Source organism: Sparus aurata, chromosome 1 (assembly GCF_900880675.1).
Source record: "Sparus aurata chromosome 1, fSpaAur1.1, whole genome shotgun sequence".
Taxonomy (NCBI): Eukaryota; Metazoa; Chordata; class Actinopteri; order Spariformes; family Sparidae; genus Sparus; species Sparus aurata.
The window spans coordinates 24,877,567-24,896,643 of NC_044187.1; the positions used below are offsets into that span (position 1 = coordinate 24,877,567).

Below are 19,077 nucleotides of genomic sequence, written 5' to 3' on the forward strand. Positions count from 1 at the left end.
AGGTTGCTGCTGTGAGCTAGATGTGCTTCTTCACTGAGCAGCAGCTACACCAAGACACAGCCAAAAATGTAACGCAATCGCACTGCCTGCGATCTCTGGTGAATTAAATAGTGAGCTATTGAGAGATGGTGAAACAGTTTGATTGAATGCAGAACCACTGGCCTGTGGTGTGTCCAGCTGAACATCTGTCCAAAAATGTTCTTCCAACTCCACATTGAACTCGGGGGTCATTAGTTTGGCTAACCCCGGCTTGAGCCTGAAATTTGACTATTGAGATTGTTTTTGAAAACTACCCTGAGCAATTGAGTAATTGAGTGAGAAATTAAGTCAAGTACCGTTTGATAATGTCAGTTTTGGGAATATATGTCAGGTTTTATATTAGACAAAGTACAGGCTCTCAGCACTACAGTGCATTCATCATTTGTGCAATTTAATGTGTAATGAGGGGATTGTTAACCAAACAAACCGTTTAAACGGTTTTAAAAATAGAAATAAATCTGGACAATAAGGATGTAAAAAAATATATTGGCACAAAGATTTACCTGGGCACACGGGGGTCATGCCAGGTGCTGACTCCAGTCTGTGTGTGGAGGAAGTACACCTGACCCTGCTGAGTCGTTCTTTGCTCTAAAACAGAGAAAAAATATATGAATGAATATGTCAAAAAAACACTGAAACAAGCTTGGACGTGTTCTGTAGTCTCGTACTGGTGGGTACAAGCATGGAGAGTGAGTCTGTGTGTTTTGAAGAAGGGGAAGTCTGTTTATAATTGATGTGACAGGCAAACTGCAGGGACAAGAGTTTCTTAAGGTGTGCGCCAATGTAATCAATTAGTTCCTCTCTGGTCTCCAGTAGGCCTATCCCAAGACGATGGGGGAAAATAAAAATGTGAGGGAAATTTATCAAAGCCTTCCATGAGTGTTTTTCCTTGCAGTTCCTTGATGCTTCCTAGTTGCCTTGTTTTCTCTTAAAGGCTCGTGTGTGCTCTGAAATTCGTCCCTTCCTATCAATCACCAAAACCAAAGGAAATGGAAAGGAAAATGCTGTCACTCATTCCAAACCCACTTATATAATATACTGTAAACAAATAAGCAAACAGAGGACACCAAAGAGAAACCAGAAGAGAATGGTTCGTGAATGGAGAGAGAGTGTGTGAATGTTGGCACAAAGTGTGTGTGCTGCATGGGTGTGGCGTTCATGTGTGTATATTCATCCGCTAATCCATCACTAACCCCCCCTCTTAACTTCCTACTGGCACAACTCATTTCCTACCCACCTCTCTTTCTCTTTTTCCCCTCACACACTCCTTCTCTCTCTCATTCTCTCTCACGCTCTCTCGCCACACCCAGCCACCGGTTCAGAGGGTTCAGCTAAGGAAGAAAGCTTGCTCGCTGTTGGGCATCAGTGACTCACTTTGTCCAACCTTGGCCAGCCTCAGTGGACACAGCAGGACATTTCAAAGGGGGCACAGGTCCAACAATGCCATTCTAAACTGCTGGCATACAGCGCCACACTTAAAATAATAATTTATTTTACAGACTCTGTGGGTATTGTGGGGTGCACTGTGGCTGACTGTGAAAAGTACACGTTCCGATGTTGGAAAATGTGCTTGTGCAGCTTTTGCATTATTTTCCCACTGTGTTTGCATGCTGCAAGTAAGGCTAGCTTAAGATTTACAGACTTTAAAAACATGGCCAATAACCTAAAGTACCTTCTCTAAGCTTAACACTGAGTTATGAATACTCTGCTTTCAGTCCTTGTATTCAGTATGGGAATGTGAGCCTGCAAAGCCAAAACATTCCAACACTGGGAAGTGTTTGCAAACGAAGGGAGGTGAGGACAGGACAGGAGAGGAGAGGAGAGGAGAGAGGAGAGGAGAGGATTAGCACACAGACAGTGTTGATTGGGGTTGTCATGCTGTGGTGCTGTGGGAAGGAGGGAGAGGGGAGCAGAATGCAGGGTTGGAAGAGAAAGTGTGAGTTAGAGTCTGAGGACAGAGCAGGGAGCATAAATAAAGAGAGAGAAGAAGAAAATATGACATTAAGAGCATTTAAACTTTGTTGACATCACATATTGCCGCCTCAAGGTTTAAGATTCACTGAACAAAATATAGCACAAATTACTTAAAAGTTCAGGACCACCAGCAAACAAAAAACATATGATCCCCTTTCTCATCATATGAACATAACCAGACAAGGTAAATCGATAGCTCTATTTTTTTAACAATGAGTGCTCAAAGTGAGTGTATATATGGTGTGTGTATGTGCGTGTGCGAGCGTGTGTGTTGCTGCCGTCCCTCACCATAACCCTCAGGTAGGTCCGGCGGTGTATGCAGGTGTGTTCGGCTCATGTAGTTACGATGCCGCTGTGAACGAACCCGTCTCTCCTGGATCCTCTGTTCGCCCGGTGGGCCGCTGGCCTCTGCCCCATTTACAGGTGTCATCACTGGGGTGTTCTCGTCCACCACACAGCTCAGCGGACGCCCTGATGGGCTGGAATACTCTGACGCTGGCCTGGGTAAGAGCAGAGCGTTCACATGTTCATGACCAGATTTACGTTGTTATTCTAATTCAATACATATAGACATTGTTTTTTAACAAATCAGAAATAATGAACTAACGTTACTAACTAATTGATGTTATAATGTTATAACTGAACTAGACAAATTAAGTGTTTGCCATGCATGTAACTCTTAAGAATGAAAACAAAGTGTGTTGAAGGAGTCTCTGAAGTGTCCTACTTTCAGTTTTAGTGAATATATGCAACTGCACAACATGTTTTCCTCTACTTGCAGGACAACTGGTGTGTATTGTGTGAAGAAGTGAGTTAGTGTGTTATGGGTGCAATGGGTTAAGTCACAGGTGTGTCCACAGTCCAGGTATCCAGAGTTACTAGCCCTTTTTCACAGAGACGCGTATTATCGCAAACTGCTAAAGACGAACCGCTGTGTAATTCACACAGAAAGCTGGGGCCGCAGAGCCTAAAGGGAGGTGACAATACACGTTATGATGATGACATCTGTGTGTTTTTTGCAAAGTGTTTCTCCCGGTGTCTACCTGTTAATCTAAATATGCACCGCTGACTGTTTATAATCATATGGATGCTGTTACAATGTGTTGTGAATGAGGTACTGACCCACCAAACACCCTGGAAAGTGACAAAAAAGTTTAATTTTTCATTCTATATTATATAACTACATAATCGCCATCAGTAAACTGGATGCTGTCTGACTCTGTCAGTCGTGGGGAGTGAGGCTGTTTTCTTGGGGAAAGTTCACTGAAGTCTCGGTCGGGAGGGCTGACGTCGCAGTGATTATTTTTCCAACACAAACACCTGGTGAGTTAAAGTCTTTTGCCGGTGACAGTCGCTGTTTTTCGGGCATAAATGTGACAAAGAGTCGGTAGGACAGCCGGGAGGACAGATGCTTCTCAACGTATAACTGCAGTATTTTTTTCCTCATATAGGTTGCCAAAGACAGTTACAGTTACTACATTACTTTTGTTTGGTCATATAACATTGCTTTGTCGGACATTTGTCTTTATTTTGTTGAGTAAAGGACCTTTGTAGTTATAAGACTGTCAGACCAAAACGCCCTTGCTGTGCGCTGCCGGCTTATCCATTCACACTGGTTCGCCAGTACTGCGCCTCTGACACTACCTCCAGAGGCGTATCAGCGCCGGAGGGGGATTGGCGCAGGATCCCCGCATTCAAACGTCAGTGTGAATCGGACTACTGACACCTTGGCTATTATACGCTGGACCCTTGTCTGTCAACCTACAACCCAGCTCCTTCCCCCTCCGAACACGCTTCCTCTGCATTTCCTCTTCCTCCCCCCTAACTTAAGTTGCACCTCTCACGCTCCACTTCCCCTGGTCCTTCTTCCACATTTTCTCACTCCTCTTTTCAGTCTCTGAGCCATTTTCTCCCGTATACACCTACAATATGTCCTCTCACAACCAGCTTATGGACCACATTACATGTGTGTGCAGTAATGAGCAGTGAAAAATTGCATGGTATTAAAAACTACAGTCCACCTAAGAAAAAAATGGGGCCGACAGACATTATTACACGAACACTATGTACTCTTACAGACTAGAAATGAGCTGACCCGCTGTTGCAAATTTAAGACAGGATATTCTAATACAGTGTCATTCTCACTCATTTTATCCTTTATCATTTCTACTTAAATAGTACTAGACTGCTCATCTTCCCTCTCAGCTTCACCATTTCCACCTCCTTCAATGCCCTACCATTTAACCTTTTCTTCACCATTTCCTGTCTGTCCTCCTGTGTTCTATTCTGCTGCCTGGACGTTACCAACAATGTATAGTCAGAGTGGGTGAGGAAGTGGGGGGGGGTTGGGTGCCATTTGTTTGCTTACTCTCCTAACGACTCTACTGATATGGGCCAAGTAGGAAGGCGACAGTTGTTCCTGCAGGAACAGGGGCCAAGTAAAACCTGGCTGCCTGACTGGCTGGCTAGTTTATTTGTGTGTGTGTGTGTGTGTGTGTGTGTGTGTGTGTGTGTGTGTGTGTGTTTTGCAGAGGCTGGGAGGCTAAGGAAATTGACAGAAATTCACTCATTACCGTCAGACTGTTATTGTTGTGTTGTAATTGGTTTTTGTTTTTAGTTTTTGTTTGGGAAAAGGGTATTGGGGAATAGAAAAACCAAATAGACCTTCCACCTCAATCCCAATTGTAAAAGGTCGGACTTGTTGTGAATTATATCAGCATGACTGCTGTACATGTACATGGTATACAGTAGAGCTGGGTACCGCCACTGCTGTTAGATAGATAGATAGATAGAATTACTTTAATGATCCCAGACTGGGAAATTATTTTGTTACAGAAGTAGATGTTACAATTTGTTACAATGTTACAATTCGATTAGGTTCAATTCAATTCTGATTTGACTAGATTTGATTCAATATAGATTCAGCAAGGGATACTTCAGTTGTGTGTTGTAAGAGTAATTATGCTGCACAAGTGAACTGCACAGGTAACCCCTCAGACCCAGTTATTAAAAATGTTAATGTTTACATTAAGAGGTAAATTAAAAGGTTTTGGATATATGCAGTAAAATTTTGCCCATAGATAAAATAATAGGACATGGTTTTGATTTTAGCACCTTATTATTAAAATCATGTTATGAACGAACGAGAAGAACATAACAACAGAACAAATGAAGCAGAAACGTTCCTGTTTTTTTTTTAATTAATATTGGATAATTCATTTGAAGATCGATTTGAATTGAAATTTTTTTTTATACCCAGCCCTAGTAAGAAGTAGTAGGATTAAGAATAATGTGACTGGATAGTTCCAATTTTGATATAGTATATTATTTGAAGATCAAGTTGAGGACATGGGCAGTATGTGTGCAAATGTACCTGGTAGGTCTCTCCCATTGCGTGGTACGTGTGATGTGGTTCAGGTACTGTATCCTTCCAGAGGCTGTCCTCCTCTCCTCCCAACTGTTTCATGACAGATTAAGACAAACAAGTGAGAAAAGAGCATCATACATACCGAATTTTGTCTACTTTTGATACCTATGAACATGCTCTTCTAACAGCACAATCGCAGCACAACACTATCTTTCATTTTCTAAAAACAGAGAATCACCAATAGAAATACAGTTTAACCTTCTCAATGTATTTTTTTTTAAATACATTAAGAATTGTATAGGAAAAACTTAAAAGAACTTAAAATTCATGAAAGACTTTATATTCTCTCCCAGACAAACCAGACAAAAGTTTCATAGGAATGATGGCAATATCTGCAACTTCTGCTTAAAGATATTAATATACTTTGGTTTTCAAATACACACAAAATCAGAGAGAAACTGTGCTCCTTCCCCAATATGCATCACCAAACTGAAGATTCCTTCAAAAGATATAATTTATCTTCAATGGAGTTCAATCCAAACAATTTCAGAAACAATTTCAGCCCTGTTTGGAAAAATAGGATAGTTCATCTTTGAAGGGAAACATGCGATAATACTGACCCATCAGGTAAATCATTGTCAAACAAGCGACTGCAGTCCACCACCGGCCCTCCTGTCCCAATGCGATCTCTTGACTGAAGACTCACTACAACAAGATGGTAGATCAATGACAGTTTCCTACGGCAGCTCAAATGATGATGTAGTTCATTCATCACTTTCCGTAATGTGGTCTCCTTTTATACAGAGCAATGGCCAACGGGATGTATATTACAGCATCAAGAATATGTTAAGACACAGAGACTTACATAAGATTGTAAATAGACATAATTGGCTTAACTTGATCTGCCCCTAAAAAGATAAGGTTTTCTATTCTGATGCACAGTATGCAGTATGTATGTGCGTGTGTTTGTGCTTACCAACTATTTGTCCTCTCACAGTATCATTGTCATTGGGGCCCAGCTTATTCAGATCTAGTCTCTGATCTGCAGAGAAGAAACAAACCAGACACATTGAATCAGCATCTGCCTCAATTTACAACGATGAACACACCCAGGTGCTAAGCTATTTAGCTTTTTTCTTATGCATGATTCAAAAAGGACATACTGAAGTAAACAGTAACAACTGTAACATGAAAAGGTCAACAAGCAAGTGTGCCTTTAAACTGTTAAAATATAAAACAGCCTACTCTGCAAAACACCACTGCAGCTTCATCCTCCGTGTGAAAAGATTAAGATTTGGAGACACAAAATATCACAAATTTTGGACACAACATGTGTTAGCAGCAGTCTTGTTGTTTCTGGATAAGTAAGAACTCATTGTCTGCCCAGCACAGGATAGCACTGCCAGACACAGACAGCAAAGAAACACAACCCAGGAAGACTCAGAACAAGATCCAGACACAGATACATTCAGCAGTCGCTCCCACTCACTCACACACATACATAAAACACTAAATCCCACTTGCGCATGACCAGTCTAGCTGACCAGTCGGAAGAATATAAATTAATGCCCATTAACAGTGCAACTTGTGTCTGCAGGGGCTTTGGCTTATTTGAGTAAAAACTAAAATGCACCAATACTAAAACCAAACTCAGACTGTATTTGTCATGTCTTTGGTTTGCTTGTATGATATCACATGCACATAAAATAGTCTGTCTGTTTTAAACAAAGCACATCTATGTAATGTAAAAAATCCAAGCCTATAGCTTGTTTCCAGTGTGTGTGTGTGTGTGTGTGTGTGTGTGTGTGTGTGTGTGTGTGTGTGTGTGTGTGTGTGTGTGTGTGTGTGTCTGTCTGTTCCGGATACGTGTCTAGACTAAACAGCGATGGTCTGAGCCTTACATGGCTGGAATAATAAGCAGATTTTTCTCTTAAATAAGAGAAGAGGGAGACAGAACATTTACAGACCTTTAACCACAAGCCCTCACTGCAACGTTCAATAACTCAGAGCTACTACAATTGCGTGTTGCAGTAAACAAAATACATGTAAAAGTGTGTTTAAGTCTCAGTTAATTTAGCTAATGCACATATGTCTCTACACGTGTGTGTGTCTGTATGCATATGTAAAAACTGTATGAGCAGTATCACAATCAGTAAATATAATCAGCCGTTACGACACTATTAAAACTCCACACAAACAAGCAACAGGGTCCCAAGTGTGGCAGACTCAAAAGTGCAGTCAGTCAAGTCATTTTGAAAGACTGGTAGTGTGTGTGTTGGTGAGTTTGTGGGTTCAAAAGTGAGGCAGGGGACTAAGAGGTTTGTTTCTGCAATGCTACAGGAAGTTGAGCTAAGTGTAGAGCCAGACAGACTTCTAGTAAACTACACAGTCATGCCTGATCCCCTTTTGGTTTGAGAGTGTGTATGAGTGTGTGTATGTGCAGGAGTGAAAATTTTGTGTGAGTTTGTGTTTGCTTCAGATGACAAAGTGAGCTCTGTATATGAATATGACTTCTAGGAACCAAGGCAATTCCAGTAAAGGCTTTTTTCGTATGAGTTTGTATTTTTATGTTTGTCTATCTGTGTATCTGTGTGTGTGTGTGTGTGTGTGTGTGTGTGTGTGTGTGTGTGTGTGTTTCAGGAGCACATCTTGGTCAGACCACAGGCTGGGCAGCCTTCATGTGTCTGAAGCACGCAGGACAGGGACAAAGGGATAAAGTACGCATTGGTGTCTTGTCATAGATCATGTCTCCTGGTCCACTTCCTGTGGCTGCGATAAGTATAATTTCTGCCATGTTGGCTATACCGTAAGTGGCTGGTTTGGAGCCTAACTGGAGCCTATACTGTGTTTCTGGAAGTTGTGGGTAAATCAAAGGGCAGGTCCTTCAGCACTCAGAAGGGTTAAAGTATGGCTTTCATGGGCTTCGAGGTCCCTTTAGTGGCATCACTGAAGCTGATGTGGTTTTTGCTGGATTATGGGGTGATTAGGTATATGAGCCAAGAGTGCCATTCAGGAGCAAACATAAAGGTTGCTCAAACATATTCTGAACTCTTGTGGGAATTATTTAGCTTGACCGTTGAGAGTCGCACTAACGGCTGTCAGATCCAAGTCCAGTTGCATTCATGGCAGTATCCAACTAGACAGTCTGGTTAAAATACATTCAACAAACTCCTAATTATATTCAGACAAACAACTCTGAAAGTAGTTGTGGGTTGTGACTGTGCAGAATGGATGGACAGAAAGAAAAGAAAAGCCATTCAAACAAAAAAAAGGACTGAAGGAAAGGAGGACAATAAGTTGCAGGAATGTTATTCTTACAGTATGTACTACAGCTAAATGTCTATGTGTGAGTATGATGTGAATGATACTGACAGGACCAACTGCAATAACAGTCTAAATCATTTGGAAATGAAAGGGCACAACACAGGGTCAGTATGTTGAAGGTATGCAGAAAACCATCTGATAATGTGTGTCCATACAAAATCATCACTCTTCCTAAACATCCTGTATATCCATTTTAGCCTGGGTCCAATTACTGCTCACCAGAGGATTACCAAACTACTATCCCAAACCAGCATCTTTCTTCCTCTTTCTTTATCTTGTGCCACAGTGACAGTATCTGTATCAGCAGGCTTGTGCTTCCAAGAGTGAGAGTCGTTTCACTCTTGTTTCCTTGACAGAGAGTAGCATTGTTGTAAAATGAATTGCGGCAGTTGATTTAGTCCCAGGTGCCAGATGTCTGCAGCAGGCAATATTTCTGATGTGTGGCCTGAAGGGGTTGCCTGTCCATAAATCTTATGGCAATGAATGGCTGGCACAAAAGCAGCATGCAGGCTGCAAGCTGAGGATGTTATAGCAGCACTGTAAAAAAAAAAAAGCTATACACGTCACAGCAGCCTAGCCAGCTATCAAACCTGCTGTAGCCAGATAAAAAAGAGGCACAGTAAAGTTATCCTGACATGAATACTGTTTCTGCTGTTGGAGACATACGGTCTGGTGCACATATGTGTCTGCCTATTTTTGCTGCATTCAAGGTGTGCCAACATGGCTCAACTGATGTTTAGTCATTAATTTATTGATTGTATATTTCTTGCAAAGCACCATTCACTAACAAGTCAGGTAAAGGCCATATTGAGCATGAAGAGGGAGCATAAAGAGACAAGAGCCAAGTGACCAGTTTTCAGTGAGCATCCAAAGCCATTGATAATGTTAGCATGCACAACATTTCTTTTATCCCTATTCCAGAGAAGACAATATACCTGCTAAGCTACATGTCTAACAGACAATTCCACTAATATTCCTGTTTACATGCAGCCATGCATGATTAATGTGCCAAAACCACATCTAAATATGGAAAGGTGGAACAGCTGGAGCCACATGTGCGATTTTGCATCAAAAATAAGATTTGTTTTTACAGCAACTCTGATTCCTTCAGTCACCACCTTTGAAGCATTGCAATATTTACCAATATCTAAAAAACAGATCATATCCCGGGCTTTAATAATGTTTAAAATTAGGTGTGATTCTCCTTCCCACCAAGAAAGTAGGCTTTTGGGCAGTCACCTCTACTCCAGCCTTGCAAACTGTTGCTAGTTGGTTTGTGTACAAAAATTTTAGAATATTTGAGATATGTAAACACAGTCATTGTACACACTTGTGTACACAGGTACCTACAGCCAGTGTCTTTCAGCCTGTTGATGGCGTTGGACAGGAGGCGAACACAGCCCAGGAAACCTGCACCCTGCTTTTTGTGGATCTTCTTATGGTTCCATACGCTGATGGTGATTGAGTCTGCCTTTCCAATGTATCTGGCAAGGGGGAGAGAGAACACAGTTTGGTAAGAGAGATAAGAGGAGAGGTTTGTAATCCTGGAAATATGTACAGATAAAAGTGAAACATGGTGTATGCTTGTGTGCAAGAACAGCATAGGTTTTCATCAACCCACAGGGTATAAAAAATGGAAATAAATGAAATCACAAGCCATGACATAATTTTCCAAAACAGACTAAAGTTGCAAACTGACAAACTGAAACTTCTATTTTGTTTCTCTTCAGCTACTTCTTTGTGACAGCAAGAGAACAATGCACACCATGTTTGTGGTGCAGACTTTCAGACTGCGTAATGTGGCAGATTAGCTGATTTTAAAGTAACGTGTGTGTGTGTGTGTGTGTGTGTGTGTGTGTGTGTGTGTGTGTGTGTGTGTGTGTGTGTGTGTGTGTGTGTGTAGATTGAGCACAGCTGAGGCCAGTCTAGTCGTGGTTGGAGAACAGAGGAAGTCCCCGTGATGTGCTCCACCGCTGTCTGACAGCTTCCACAGTAAACACACACAGTTCAACAGTCAAATGCACAATCACACATTCACTGACATGCACACATACACTTGTAATTACAGCCTACAGCATCCAGCACTGATGCCAAGCTTTATATTACGCAGTGTATCACGAGCAATGAGTGGGACTTCCACACATCAAAATGTATATGTTTGTAACTTGAAATTGTTGCACTGAAATCAGATTGCAACCCGTCTGGATTTTGAAACTTTTAAAATGGTTTTACTATTCGAAAATCTGACCACGATGCATTTTTCTTATCTTAGAACAACAGATGCACTAAGCACTGCAATGTTGTTTCAGTTTGGTTCTGTGCGCTTTGTGAGCTGTGGAGCGACTCAAAATGTCTCTCTGTGAAGGGAAGCGCATGAGATTAAATGTAGAACATCATAATGTCCTCACAGTGCAATTGTGAGATTAACAGGTCCATGTGATGCAATCAGAGGTGTCTTGTGCAAAGCACCGGAAAAACAGAACTGAAATAGGCGATGACACAATGACTGAGTGGCTGAGGATAAGAGAACAGGTAGAGCAAATTGTTTTTCTTCACTCACAATACCTGTGCCAAAAACAGTGTTAGGAAATCGTGTCTTCTCTGACATGAGCAGGTACTGAGGTAATTATTAACACTGCAATCAACAGTAAGTCTAGACAGATGAGGCTGGGATGAACTGCTGAAAGTAGAGCAAACTGTTAGCATCATTTAAATGTCTGATCTAGCATGTTATCCTGTTATAACATTTCCAGGCTAGATTTTGTAAGACAAGGTATTTTATAATTGATGATTTTGTGATTACATAACAACTGCAAGATGAATTTTTTTTTTCTTTTTAAAGATTTCTTTGAGGCATAGACACCTTTATTTGACAGTGGATAGACAGGAAAGGGGAGAGAGATGGGGGGTGTGACATGCAGTACAGGTCCTCTGGCCGGACTCGAACCGGGGTCCACTGCGTTCGCGGCATGCACTCTAACCACTCAAGTACCTACGTGCCCGGTAATTATTTCTTAACTAACAATTATGTAAGCTATTCGAATAGCCTTTTTCTCGTGTGAAGGTTTCAAATAAAAGTATGTATTGGCTTCACCTACGAGTCTTAGCATGTTTCTTTTTCTATATAGTCTTTTGTTTTTTTAAAGAAACAAACTGCTAAATTAACATTAAAAACAAGAACAGGAATGTCCAATATGATCATCTACTAAATGATGGTGGTCAAGCACTGACCACAATTAGAAAACAATCTCTCCATCTCTCTTTCTCTGATACAGACACACACAGGCATGCGCGCGCACACGCACGCACACGCACACACGCACACACACACACACACACACACACACACACACACACACCTCATTAGGTGGTTACAGCAACAACAAAAATAAGGATTAGCACTCCTAATCCTACAGACAACAGCAGTGGAGGAGAAAAAAAATTCTTGGGTCAAATCCAGATTAGCTCTCCGGGACATTCTAAATCCAGACCAGCAGGACTTCCCAAACTTTTTTTGCAAGGGAACATACTGTTCATACATTTCATACTAACATTGGACAGCCTTCAGTTGTTGACATCTAAGACAAAAATAAATCAGAGTGGAGGTTCTACAGATCTGGCTCCTTCATATCAATTTAAATTGAGTTAATGCCAAAGCATTTCTCCATATTCTCTCAAAACTATTAAACTGAACTAACCGCCACATTTAACTTCTCTTCTTCCAGTTTTGGATGCACGCTTGCACAGACTTTTCCTGTCCGTTATAATGGAAAATTGTGAATATTTAAGCAATAACATCACTTACAATACGTTCTGGGCGCAATGCAGGTATGTCCGGCATAACTCCGTAATGAACTGTTGCCACTGGTCTAAGACTGAGACAGACGAAAGCACTTATTTAATATACAGCCAAGACCATACCTGTTTCTAGGCTTTCTGTAGCGTGCTCACCAGTGTTTTGACTGTGCCAACTCACTGCAGACAGGAATGACGCAGAGAAAAATCTTACCCAGGTTTAACCACTACCAATAACCAGCTGGAGTTACTCTGTGTGTGTGTGTGTGTGTGTGTGTGTGTGTGTGTGTGTGTGTGTGTGTGTGTGTGTGTGAGATGCGCGCGTCATACGGACATACAGACCTCCAAGGCTAACTTTACAACTACTGCAATGCATTTTTAATAGAGATCGCCATAGGGAGCTAAAAACTCATTGTAGCAGTGCTAGTGCCAGTGGTATATTCATCTACATTACTGAGGAGAGACCCCATCTTGCTCAGGTAGTACGAGTGAATGTTGGTGGGTAACACAAACTCTCATGAGGTGACATGGTATGCACAGTAAAACATGTACAGCTTTTAATTTAGTGAAGGCAGAGAAAGTTGAGAGCATAGCTGACCCTCTAACCAAAGAAATGTGAAGAGTTTTCCGAAAAAAGGCTTGAAATTGGAGGCAAGGCATGTGGAGGCAACTTGCCAAAACCAGACCTACATACTACTGGGAGTTACGAAGTGTTTTCAAAATGTTGGCTGGGTCTATGTATTTCTATACTGTCAACATGTTTGCACAGAACAACAATATGAATCATTGAGCATCAACTGTAAAAGTTGTAAAAGCAAAAAACCCTTTACATTTTTTACAGTGTTGTATGTTTCATATTGTAGGGCATTGAAGCCCCTGCCAGGATCAGTCTCATGTGGGAAAAGACCCCACCTCCTAAAGCTGGAGGTTAGAGATGGGGGTGTGGCGAGCTGGCAATCTGCCAAGCCAACAATCCCATCTGCTTTCTGTGGTATGTGAGCCATTTCCTGAACCAGAGGAAGAGGCCAGGGGTCACTGGCGGGAACACAGTCCTCTGAGAGGGTGGGGATCATGAAGGGGGTAGAGAATTATGTAAAAGGAGGAGGGGATCTGAGGTTGACGACGACAGGTCACAAGAAGCATTACAAACAGGTGTTTGAAAATGAAAGTGTACCTAGAAAGACGAGATGTATCTGTTGTTATAGGGACATGATTGAGGCACAAGTGCAATCCCATGTGCATGGAAACTTAAATATAGGGCTCCAGACTGTGACCATTTATTCCATTTTAAGACTACATTTTGTGCTGGTGCTTCTAAAACACTCAGTAGCGTACCAAACCACTAGCGGAAAAAAGATAGTCTGGCGCCTTGAAATAATTTAAATGCTATTCTTCCAGAGTGGGGTTCATTATAATTACATGTGTAAATAACAAGAATACTCATTATCGGTTAACCAACCTATTGATTTTATTGAACAACAGATTAATTGTTCAGTCTATAAAATGCCAGAAGAATTGTGTGAAATGCCTGCCAAAAGTTCAAAGATTCCACGTTGACGTTGTCAAATGTCTTGTTTTCTCTGACAGTCTAAAACCCGAAGATATCCAGTCAAGTCATAGAAGACACATTTGAGAAACAATGTTTGATACACTTCTGCCATTTTTGTTTGATTAATCATCAAAGTATTTTTTTCTCTTCTACTGAAATTGTCCTCTTTCTATAAGGCTTCCTTTTCCCTCAGTTTGTTCGTATACTACCATTTCCCCACATCTCTCATCACTACACAAGCCAGCGGGTCGTTTAGGGTGATCACTCCTTGTAACGGCCTGTCGACACAGACTACAGTACAGGGAACATTAACAGCACCTGACCCCAGTGAGTCAGGCACATAGTTTCACAGGGGCACATGTGTAATGGTCATCCTGATCTTTTTGTAGCCCACAGCCTCTGAGGCCAATTGGCTCAATTATCATCACAGACGATAGAAAAAAAGAGGTTTCAAAAAGAAAATTCACAAAGTCTGTTACGTGTCTTACATTTTACCGAAGGATTACAAATAAATTGCACCTAATATGTGTACTTGCCTTTGGAAGGACCTGTCTGGCTCAAGTGAGAAAGCCAGTAAAATATGAATAAAGATCAACTCCAGTTCATAGAGGACACTGTTCAGGAGTGCAAAACTATTTTGCAAACCCCATCTTGTAATACCCAAAATAGGAAGAATCTGTTATTTGAGAAAGAAGGAATTCATATCAGTATATCAGTTCCTCCCCCAAAAAACTTATATGCTTATGTCTTGAGAGATATGGAATGTATAAAATCTCACTCCGCAAGATGTTTTGTAGCCAAGTAAAAAACAGCTCAAAGGGTTTATAGAGGGGTGTATCTGCACACAGTAAAGAGACGACTCAATCTACATTCCTTAAACACTTATCATAGCACCTCGGAACAGACATACCACAGTGCAAAACCAGTTTTCTGCATGTCTGTGAAACAATGAGTTTCTCTGCTGTTTCACATTTCAGGTGGTGGATGAGCTCATACACAAATCCAGACACAGACACAGACACACACTCATTTGTTTCTTAATGAAGCGGAAATTGCATACAGCAACATGTCAAACTGCAGCACAGTCCTCCTGTTGACTTACAGATCATAATGTTGGTTCCACTTTGGGTCCAGCGTATTTCTCACAGTATCTGTTGAGTGGCATTGTCCTGAGCCGTCCACCACCACTTTGGCAAAAGGATCTGGCAACCCTGAAAGGTAGACAGAAGCAAGTAAAAGGGCTATGTTTAGTAACAGTCCAAACATACTTAACGTCATGTTTCATTCTACCTTTATTTATACTTGACAGGTCATTGACTGGTCATGTGTAATGTTGAGTAAATGCCTTTGCCACCAAGATTGTTTTTTGTCATATGCATTTGATTCATTTTGCACACTCCTTTCTGTTTCAAGACCATTGAGTAATCTGTTAAACATTACATTTTATCCCCATCTCTAATAGAAACACTAGTTTACCACAGATCTATCTGTCCCCGAGTCCATGGAGGGTATTCAATCATAAGGGAGGATACTGGCCTAATTGGGCAGATGTCTTCTTGTACTGATTTTGGTCGTCCGACAATTAAATATACTTTCAGATACCGTTTTCCAATTTTGACTTATCTAATTTAGAACAACTCCTAACACCTTGAAAGAATTGCAAATGTGTTTATTCAAGTGAAAACCTTTTTTTATTTTTTGTACCCATCTGTTTTAGTAATCACAAAATGGCAAACAAATACTGTTGACAAAACGTTCTTCTAGGTGAATCATCTATTCAGCAAAGAGAGGAGAGAAGGAGTGCGAGTGCAGCTATATGTAGAACAAATACAGAGCAGTAGAAGTCTGGGCACTTCACCTGTGGGGACCTGTAGCAGCAGTCTCTTTTGTTATTTTTCTTTGTCTGTTTGATACGTCCTGCCTGGAGATTTGCTCGTTCTTGTGATATTGGTAGTTTTTTTACAGCCATGTTTAGCCTGCATGAGTAAGACTGGCCTTAAAGAAACTGGTGCAGCTGAGAGTTTCTAATTCAGCATCAGGCAGTGTTATACAGCTGCTGATTTTGAAGGAAGGCCATGGAATGTACCCCAATTGAACCAAGACTGTTCGGGTGAGAAAGAGGGGAAGGGAGTGAGGAGTGTGCCAGAGACTACAGCTGCACAGCATACCCAGGCCCTTGATTATGCTCAGTGCAGTCTTCAATAAATAAGATGGAGGAACAGATAATAAGTGTAAACTTTCTTTTGTAGTACAGAAATGCCTGCATCTTCACTCTCACAAACCAAGTCAGATTTTGAAATTCAAAGGTTTTGGATAGCCCCTGGCAATGGATCGGGACCCTGGTTGTTCAAGACACAGTACAACCCAGATATTGATTCATTCACTGTTTCTCTGCTGCATTTTTATCTGCCAAGAGAATTTCAGCAATCATTTGTTATGTTTTTTGTCTTTATTTTCAACCGAAAAGCTAATGGGGACGATGCAACATCAGTTATCAAAGGATTGATGCAGCATTTTGGAGCATATCCCCTGATGCACCCGAAACCTGTTGGGGAGATTTAAATCACTGATCTTAGGAAAAGTCCCTTTGTCATTGTTCTCAGTATGTTGCACCCCGTCCAAGACCATCAGGGGAGTGTACAGCTCTTGTTTCAACGATTCTCAAAGCACCTCTGATCATAGTGCTAATTTGGGGGAGAGCACTCAAAAAAAGAGAGGTCCAAAGGGGAGATTAAATAATCTTAATTTATGTATGAAGACAAAGTGAAGGGTGAAGTGAGAAATGATAAATCATAAATCATGTGCAACCTAAAAAGGCATCAAATCTATGTTTGGATGCAGAATTAAAGAGAAATATGGAGTGTGTCTGATATGTCTGACACTGGATTGGCAGAGGAGTTAAGTAAGACTTATCTAAGGTTTAATACTAGGGCTGTCAAAGTTAACGCGTTAATAATGCTTGGTATTAAAAAATAAATAAACACGCAGTGTATGATTTATGGCCGTCAATGGCACCTGTAGTCTTGATCCAGAAGGTGGCAGAAGAATAAGAAAGGGAATCAGAAGAAGAAGAAGCAGGGTTGGCGGTTCGGGAAAAACACGGTGGACTGAAAAGCCAAAGCGAAAGGAAATTGAGAAAGGACTTATGAACGGTAAATTTACTTTCAAAACACTGCCAGATGGCTGATTTGGCCTTTTAATAGTTGTCAAAGTGCCCCTTATTCTCTGTCTTTTTTCCTTTCGCAGATTTTGGTTGTTGTTGTTGTTGTTGTTATACTGTTATTGACTGCTGTCTGTGAGACAAATTGCCTATCTGGGAAATTAAAGTTATATAACCTTAAGCCAACTCAATTCACAGTATCATACTCTGTGATAAGACAATGAAGGGTCCTTCTATGTGATTATCTGCTGTATCGGAGTGACTGTGCATGGGTGTATGTGAATTTGACACGTGTCAGACAATATACCTCTTGGCTGTGATACTTCATGCAAGTCAAACCGGTTCAGTTGCCCTTGGGCTTTTGTGGGACCTCCCTTTTGTGCTTGTGTGTATGCATCTGTGTGTGCATGTTAGGAAAAATGAATCAGCTATTGTCTGTATCCATGACTTCAAGGTTGACCGAGAACCAACCCACTCAGTAAACATCCCACTAGTGGTGCAATTAAGAGCATTTATTGTGACCATAAATGGCCATTAAATTTAGAGATGTATGTTGCTTAGGGGGTTTCTTTTGTGGAAGCTGTTTCATCAGTGGAACTTAATAATATATCTCATCTTACATTAATGCCGGGGGCAGAGGATTGGCCTCCTGTCCTGATTACCTAAACAGAAGTCCATGAAAGAGCCTAAAGCTACATGTTCACTAATACCCCTTTCGCCCTGGACAAGAAAACCCCACCAACACCTGCTAACATTTACCTTTATTGTTAATTTTCATCCCTTGTCAGATGTGATGCTATGACACACAAGTTAAGGCTGCTGGCTTGTTAATACATTCCCCTTCTACTCTGTTCCAAGCAGCTCAAACATCATTCAGCCAGCGCTGAGTCTTTTTAAAACAAATTTGACATCGAGGTAATGATGAGGTAGATCTGCTGCTTTCTAAAGATCCCTGTTTATTCCGCCACATTTGTAATGACAAATGTGACACACAATTTAGAAGAAATAATATAGAAAGTCACACACATCTCTTAATGGTGGGAAAGGATTTTTAAGCGGGTTGAACACCCTTATTTAAAAACTAACCTGCACATACACACTGATTTGGGTGTAAAGGTGGTATAATAGTATATTGGAAGCCAGAAAGAGATCAAAATTGTACTTCCTCCCAAGAGGGATGCATGAGAGTTTGTGTGAACTTCGCTCAATCTCATCATGTCCAACTTTAACGATTAGGGTGCAGCAGTTTTTTAAATCTCATGTGCCTGTATTTCTAACAGAAATTGAAACATGGCTAGACAGGGTGTACCACTGACCAAACAAAGTCAAGTCTCCTTCCAACATGCCATGTTACGTTTTATGAAAAAATGCTAAAGTCAGAGGATGAATTGTCGTCTTGACAACACAGTGATGTTTGTGTTTTATTCTTAAATAAGGCGTCATTTCTGCCCAGTTGAATTGAAACCCTTTTAATTAAGTCTTGTGCTTCTGTTCCAGTGGACCTGATACCTGATACTAGAAGTTAGGTTAGCGGTTCTCTGTGCGTGCCAGGTCTCCTGGTGTGCATAACAGACAGGCAGCTCCTAAGAGACTTCATTTACAGCATGGCCTCAAAAGCCAACAAGCTGCCACTGCTGACAAAGCCCATTCTAATGCACAAGGGAGGGAATCAGACAGGAATAGCAACATGTAAAAATAGGCTCTACTTACGGAAGAAGTCTTTCTTTGCCAGGTTCTTTGCACACAGGACTAGAAGAGAAGACAGAGAGATGGTAATGACAGGTCAGAAATTAGATGTTCACAAATAAGAAAGGTAATAAGAAAGGAAGGTTTATTTTTTTAAAAAACAGGCCATGGACTGTTTGCACA

The 19,077-nt window shown here is 41.1% G+C and overlaps 1 protein-coding gene across 1 annotated transcript in view; it reads right to left on the bottom strand.

Annotated features, from left to right (window-relative positions):
• LOC115586608 (E3 ubiquitin-protein ligase SMURF2-like) overlaps nt 1–19,077 on the bottom strand; it is a 64,725-nt gene that overhangs the window by 18,522 nt on the left and 27,126 nt on the right. Inside the window, exons 2-9 of the mRNA XM_030425769.1 lie at nt 18,919–18,957; nt 15,151–15,259; nt 10,055–10,188; nt 6,357–6,422; nt 6,001–6,085; nt 5,387–5,470; nt 2,302–2,513; nt 543–627 (exon numbers count right to left, since the gene is read on the bottom strand). Coding sequence (XP_030281629.1) covers nt 543–627; nt 2,302–2,513; nt 5,387–5,470; nt 6,001–6,085; nt 6,357–6,422; nt 10,055–10,188; nt 15,151–15,259; nt 18,919–18,957 — 814 coding nt within the window. The remainder of the gene's footprint in view (nt 1–542; nt 628–2,301; nt 2,514–5,386; nt 5,471–6,000; nt 6,086–6,356; nt 6,423–10,054; nt 10,189–15,150; nt 15,260–18,918; nt 18,958–19,077) is intronic.